The following is a 7,500-nucleotide window of genomic DNA, read 5'->3' as shown; positions in this document are numbered from 1 at the left end:
TTCATTTCCTTATTTTTCATCTATCTGTCTATGTATTAATGTACTATTTATCTATCTGTCTACCTATTACTCTGCCTATCAGTCGATTTATGTATCTATCAATTATTTAATCAATTCTTTATCTATCTATCTGTCTACCTACCTATCTACCCATCTATCTATCTAACTACCTATCTATCTATCTACCTATCTACCTACCTACCTATCTGCCTACCTACCAACCTATCTATCTATCGATCTATCTACCTATCTACCTACTTACCTACCTATCTACATATTTATCTATCTACCTATCGATCTACCTACCAACCTATCTACCTACCTATCACTCTACCTACCAATCAATCAGTCAATCTATCTATCTATCTATCTATCTATTAAAAAACCCTTTATAACTCTTCAGTGAAATAAAGTAAAGTACCTTTAACTCGCTATTCTGTATCGAAAATATATATATTTTTTTTATCATCGTCCCGCGTTTTTTACAGCCCTGACATTATACTAGAATGCAAAAGGCAGAGTGCAGACCATATTTCATAGAAATTTCCAATATAAACACTTGCAGATGCGCAAAATAAATGTGCATTGCATGAAATAGACACACACGAGAGAGAGAGAGAGAGAGAGAGAGAGAGAGAGAGCGTGGGATAGAGAGAGAGAGAGAGTGAGCTAATGAGTTAGACAGAGAGAGAGAGGGGGTGGGGAGAGAGGGGGGGAAGAGGGAGAGAAAGAGAGAGAGAGGGGGGGGAAGAGAGAGAGAGAGAGGGAAGAGAGAGAGAAAAAAGAGAGAGAGAGAGAGAGAGAGAGAGAGAGAGAGAGAGAGAGAGAGAGAGAGAGAGAGAGAGAGAGAGAGAGAGAGAGAGAGAGAGAGAGAGAGAGAGAGAGAGAGAGAGAGAGAGAGAGAGAGAGAGAGAGAGAGAGAGAGAGAGAGAGAGAGACAGAGACAGAGAAAACGAATATGGGAGAGAGAGAAAGACACACAAAACACCAACAGAAGAACGAAACAAACAAAGAAACCAAAATATTACATAAAAGAAAAGACCAAATAAACAGCGAAAGGAGGAGGAGATGAAAGAGAGAAGAGAGAAACAGACGGATCAATAAAGAACCAATGACAAGACAGCAAAGAGCATGGTCATGTTATCAGCTTTAAGAAGTGCGTTTCTTCACCTTGGAATATTTTTTTCTCTCTCTCTCCAAAATTCCACATCACTTAAAATACACTAAAAAATATATAGATATACCACTAACCTACAACAAGGACAACAACAACAACAATAACACACGTAAACACACACGCACTCAATATTAAAAGGAGCGAGAAAGCAGGGCAAAAGAACCTTTTTTCTTTTTTTTTATTAAAGCTGCGATTGTTTACCACCAGAGTTCTGAATGCAAGGATACGGTGAGTAAGCAACTGTGGGAACGCAAGAACGCAGCTGAAAGACTTTTTTGCAATTGATATCAACTTGACGTTTGTTATCGTCATATCACAACCTCGTGTGCGTTGCGCTGGGTGGGATGGCTCTGGTTGCGCTTCAGAGATAGATAGAGAGAGAGAGAGAGGAAGAGAGAGGGGGGGGGGGGGGCATGAAGGAGAAAGAGAGAGATAGAGAGAGAGAGAGAAAGAGAGAGAGGTGGGGGGGGGGGCATGAATGGGAAAGAGAGAGAGAGAGAGAGAGAGAGAGAGAGAGAGAGAGAGAGAGAGAGAGAGAGAGAGAGAGAGAGAGAGAGAGAGAGAGAGAGAGAAAGAGAGAGGGGGGGGGGCATGAATGAGAAAGAGAGAGATAGAGAGAGATAGAGAGAGAGAGAGAGAGAGAGAGAGAGAGAGAGAGAGAGAGAGAGAGAGAGAGAGAGAGAGAGGTGGGGAGGGGGGGGCATGAAGGAGAAAGAGAGAGATAGAGAGAGAGAGAGAGAGAGAGAGAGGAGAGAGAGGGGAGAGAGAGGTGGGAGAGGGGGGGGGGAGGAGAGAGGGGGGCATTATATATATATATATATATATATATATATATATTTATATATGCATATATATATGAATGTATGTGTATATGTATATACATACATATATATATATATATATATATATATATATATATATATATATATGTATATATATATATATATATATATATATATATATATATATATGTATCTTCCTCCCATTCTCTCTCCCTCCCTCCCTCCTCCCTCCTTCCCTCCCTATCTCCCTCCCTCCCTTCTTCCCTCTTCCCTCTCTTCCCTCCCCTTCCTCCCTTCCCTTCTCTCCTTTCCCTCCCTTCTTCCCTCTCTCCCTTCTTCCCTTCTCCCTCCCTCCCTTCCCTCCCCCCTCCCTTCCCTCCCTCCCTTCTTCCCTCCCTCCCTCCCTCCCTTCCCTCCCCCCTCCCTTCCCTCCTTTCCCTCCCCCTCCCTTCCCTCCCTTCCCTCCCCCCTCCCTTCCCTCCCTCCCTTCCTCCCTTCCCTCCCTTCCTTCTTCCCTCCTCCGTTCCCTCCCCCCCTCCCTTCCCTCCCTCCCTTCTTCCCTCCTCCCTCCCTCCCTTCCCTCCTCCCTCTCTCCCTTCCCTCCCCCCTCCCTTCTTCCCTCCCTTCTCTCCCTCCCTCCCTCCTCCTCCCCTTCCCTCCCCCCCCTCCCTTCCCTCCCTCCCCCCCCTCCCTTCCCTCCCTCCCTCCCTCCCTCCCCCCTCCCTTCCCTCCCTCCCTCCCTCCCCCCCTCCCTTCCCTCCCTCCCTCCCTCCCTCCCCCCCCTCCCTTCCCTCCCTCCCCCCCTCCCTTCCCTCCCTCCCCCCCTCCCCCCTCCCTTCCCTCCCCCCTCCCTTCCCTCCCTCCCCAACGGCCCAAAGGAATGTCCGCTTGCCTTACCTTTAATGATGAGCGTCTCCTTCATCTTCCCTCCCAAGACTCTGAGGCGGACCATGAGAGGAGCGCCTCACGCCTCTCCTCCCGTTCTCTTTATCCTCCTCCTCCTCCTCCTCTTCTTCCTGAGTTCTCTCTTGTCCCTCGTCGTCTTGTGTATGTGTGTGTCTGATCTATCTCCGTTTCTTTATCTATCTGCTCCTTCCTTCTCCTTTCTTTTTTTTTATCTTTTCTTTTTTACGTAAACAGTTTCCTAAGCGCTGGATCTGCTATCATATAAAAAGCTCATTGCAAGTAATAGATTTGTACGTTTATTGAGTTCCCTGTTGATTTGTACACCGAGTGCTTTTGGAAGCTTAAAGAGTCATTAAAATTCAAGTGGATTTGTGCTTTGTACACTTCAATTTAACCTGATGAGAGCAGATTATGCAAACGTCTGAAATCCTTAATATTCATTTGTAGACTTCAGCTCCACATATGCTAGTCGCTAGCCCTTGCCTGAGTAATGTTTGTACTTCGTCAGCACACAGTAACTGGCTCACCTGTGTCCTGCGACAGCCAATGCACTTCGAGTTCTTGAGATCAGAGTCAGAATCTCAAGCTTTTATTCCGGACTCAGCAAGCCTGTGTTCACTAGGTCCTGAGCTGTGCTATCTTCAAAACGTCTAATGGGAATGCACTGCCTCGCGGCTGCTCTATGGACTGCCGTGCATCGATAATCTCTATACAGCTGTGCACGGATAGAAAAACATAATTCGCAGGTGTTCGATACTTCATGCGATTGCACCACCTAACAGCAAACACAGTGATAAAAGCTGGCAGGGATTATTCCCCAAAGTAGCCATGTGCCCTCACTCCGTGGGCGCGTGGGCGTGGAGCTGCAGACACCGCTCGCTGCAGAGGCCGCCCGTCGAGTGCCAGCCTGACGCCGCTTAGTCACCGCTGGTGCCCGAGCCTCGACGTCACGCTGGAGCAGAGGGTATCATGAGGTAGCAATTGCAAGGAGGTCCGGCGAGGGAGAGGGAGGCAGGGGCGCCGCGTCTGACAGCAGGAGGGAAGGAGCGACGCCGTCCGGAGCTCCTGCCGGGCGAGTCCTCAACAGAGTCCGGGCACAGAGCACTCGCGACACACACACTACGCTGGACCCGCCACCATCCTCGCGCGCTCTGGCCGTATTGATCATGCAACATGTGCAACACAGGCTAGCCCACAAACGCACACACACACATTCCGACACACGCACACACACACACACACACACACACCGCCCCTCGAGCGGGACCACCGCGATCCTAGCAACATTTTAGCAAACATTTTTCACCGGAGACAGACAAGCCGCGCAAGCTCCCACAGACTCTGCACCTTCGCCAACAACAAAGGAAAGATTTACCCAAACCCACAGAAGAGAGACCAACGGGAGGAAATTGCAGGACAAGTTCCAATAAGCATTGGCTGGCGAGGAACGGCAGCCGCGGGGAACAACTGTGGCTGCCAGACTCCGCCCACCGCAGTCCGGACAGAAACCCTCCACGGCCGCTCCACCTGCTGCTGGCTCGCTCCACCTGCCTCCTTCTCCACCTAGGAACAGCTGCGACATCTGTTCAGGGAGAGATTGCTTCTCTGCTCTTACTGCATTAGGCTATTTTATCGCATCTCTGTCTTTCCTCTCAGGGTGCTTGTGAACAATCTATGATTTATTGTCCAGTCTGTGACTTCCTTATCTACGACCTGTCTTCGCATACTTCGTAACTTCCGTTTGTTTATTATGATCATATACTCGGCATATTCAACAGCCATTACGTAAATCACATTTTCCTCTGTAATAATACTTCCCTTTGATTTCTATCAAAATCTCTGACAGGAAATGCCACCTCATATAATAACGCATAAATGTGTATCTTTTCCATCAAGTAGTTTTATTTTCTAAATATAGAAGGATGCTTTCAGCTACTCTTGACATAAACACGCGCGCGCGCGCGCGTGTGTGTGTGTGTGTTTATATATATATATATATATATATATATATATATATATATATATATATACGTATATATACATACACACATATATATGTATGTATATATATATATATATATATATATATATATATATATGTGTGTGTATATATATATGTGTGTGTGTGTGTGTGTGTGTGTGTGTGTGTGTGTGTGTTTGTATGTATGTATATGTACATTATACACACACATATATATGTATATGTGTGTGTGTGTATATATATATATATATATATATATATATATATATATATATATATATGCATATATATGTATATACACACAAACAACCTCACAGTCACACTTGCACGCATTCATATTCATACTCAAAAACACTCAAACCCGCGTTTAGAAACACATTGTATATGCACGTCGATTCTAAGTATATTCACGATTCTATATATGAATTAGTAATGCGTGTACTGATTTCAAGGTCAAAATAACATTAACATTTTCTTCACTCTGAACCTGCATTGCGCACTTGAAACTTATACATTTCTACAGACAGACAGAGACAGAGAGAGAGGGGGGGTGGGGGAGGGGGGCAGACAGAGAGACAGGGAGTGGGGAAGGAAGAGTGGAAGGGAGGGAAGGAGAGAGGAAGAGAGAGGCAAGAGGAGAGGGAGGTGGGGAGAATAAAGATAAAAAAAGAGAGAGAAGGAAGGGGAAGGAAGGGAAAGAAGGGAGGAAAGGAAAGAAGTGAGAGAAGGAGAGAGGGGAAGAGAGAGAATAGAGGAGACACAAAATAATACTAAAGTAAAGCTAGCTAACATACCATTACTAGAACGATAACTGGATACAACCAATTAGTGCCAGAACTACGAAAACTAGTTAGTGCCAGAAGTAGATGTATAAAGAAGAAAAACAATGATACCAGAATCTGAGCTAATACCAGCCACACCGATACCAGCTACGACCGAGTGGTTGGTTGGCTACTTGGTCTGCGTAAATAAAGAAAAGGCAGGCTGATGCACCATACACAAGTGTTGCCAGAACCCGCAATTTTCCCTTTACCAGATAAAAAAAAAAAAATCACAAAGCTTCCCTCATACACACTCGTGTCCTGTTCTCGCACGCCAATTCTCTGCTGTTTGTCTTTTGTTTCTCGATGCATTGGTTTATCTATGTTCGAAATATATCTATAAATGTCCCCAGAAAGTTCTCGGATAACCAGAGAGGTAAAGGAATTGAAACGAGATTTAGCAATAAATTTGTCGGTCCACACATTCCTCTACAGTGTTACCAGAACAAGAGTGATCCTTTTGCTTTCGCGTGACAGGAAAATATCAGGTATATTCCCAAATACCACTAATCTTCACAAGCACTGTAATACAATCTCTCAAAAGGGGAAAAAAGAGACACGTATTGCCACAAATCCAAAGCTTTATTCATGGCGAAAATGAGCTTGTTCTGAAAAGATAAATGAGCAAGGATGACTGGCATCACTCGCACGTGACGTCACCAACTTCCCTCAACTTCCCCGATGCAGAAGATGCAGAACTTCTCCGTCCGTTACGCCCGCACACGCCCATCCTTGTGGACTAAGGGGCGGCATATATTGAAAAAGGAGGTTTATGCTCAGAGATGGAGAAATAGGAACTAAACGATAGATAGAAAGGTAGAGAGAGGATTGGATGAACACGAATAAGTAGATGGAGAGGGAGATAGATAGGTAGATGGCTAGGTAGGCATGTAGATAGATGGTCAGGTTTTAATAGGCATACGGAAAGATATATAGGTAGGTGGGTAGGTAGAAAGATAGAAGGGTGTAAATATATAGATGGTAGGTAGGTCGGTAGGTAGATACATGGAAAGGAATGTATAGGTAAATGGAGGGATAGGTAAGTGCGTAGTAGATAGATACCTTGATTGGTACGAACAGATAAATAGGGAAAGCAATAGGTAAGTAAATAATAGATAGATAGAGAGAGGGGGGAGGGAGGGAGGGAGGGAAGGAGGGAGAGAGAGAGAGAGAGAGAGAGAGAGAGAGAGAGAGAGAGAGAGAGAGAGAGACAGACAGACAGACAGACAGACAGACAGATGAACAGACAGACAGAAAGAGTGTGTATCCGTCATTGCGAACAAGGGACGGATCGTGGGAACACATGAGTATCGTAGTGAACGTAATAATGCTAGACTTTTACCATCACAACTGCAGGAAAGTGTGTGTACGCGTGTGTGTATGTTGGGGGGTGGGGGGCACAAGTCACGTCCGTACATCTGTCAGCGGACTGAATCTTCCATAGCAGTGTTAACAGGTTTCTGACATTAAATTGCTAACTAGTAAAACTGTCGCTATTAAAACACGAGGAGACTTCACCGACATAGGAAAATCTAGAAAACCAAGTGGGGAAAAAAAGTCGAAAAAAAGGAAGAAGAAAAAAGATGAAAATCATGGAGAAGGTTTCACACGCGGACACTCTCCCGAAAATAAAAAACGACATGAAAGTAAATATTATGAGAAGCCATATAATCTCTTGACACTAAAGACGCCATAGACAAGAATTAAGGGGAACCAAAGCACTGACACCCGACCCCCTCAGCAGCGCCGCCTGCAGGAGAATCAGGCGGACGGAGGAGGTTCACACAGATCGTTTGGGATCAACGCCTCGTCGGTTTTTCCCCAAAAAGGCGG

At 45.4% G+C, this 7,500-nt stretch overlaps 1 protein-coding gene across 2 annotated transcripts in view; it reads right to left on the bottom strand.

Moving 5' to 3' along the window:
• The window catches only part of LOC125039115 (protein bric-a-brac 1-like), an 80,189-nt gene extending 76,143 nt beyond the window's left edge, over window positions 1-4,046 (bottom strand). The window contains exon 1 of one of the 2 annotated variants that reach the window (XM_047632857.1): window positions 3,393-4,046. Coding sequence is in view for 1 of the 2 variants with exons in the window: in XM_047632855.1 (XP_047488811.1) it covers window positions 2,857-2,911 (55 nt within the window). In the remaining variant the exon portion in view is untranslated. Of the gene's footprint in view, window positions 1-2,856 lie in introns of both variants that reach the window. The other variant, XM_047632855.1, reaches the window with a different exon arrangement.
• Window positions 4,047-7,500: the final 3,454 nt, after the last annotated feature.

Source organism: Penaeus chinensis, chromosome 26 (assembly GCF_019202785.1).
Source record: "Penaeus chinensis breed Huanghai No. 1 chromosome 26, ASM1920278v2, whole genome shotgun sequence".
NCBI lineage: Eukaryota > Metazoa > Arthropoda > Malacostraca > Decapoda > Penaeidae > Penaeus > Penaeus chinensis.
Note: the sequence above shows the minus strand (reverse complement) of the source record. Positions and strands in the feature narration are given on the sequence as shown.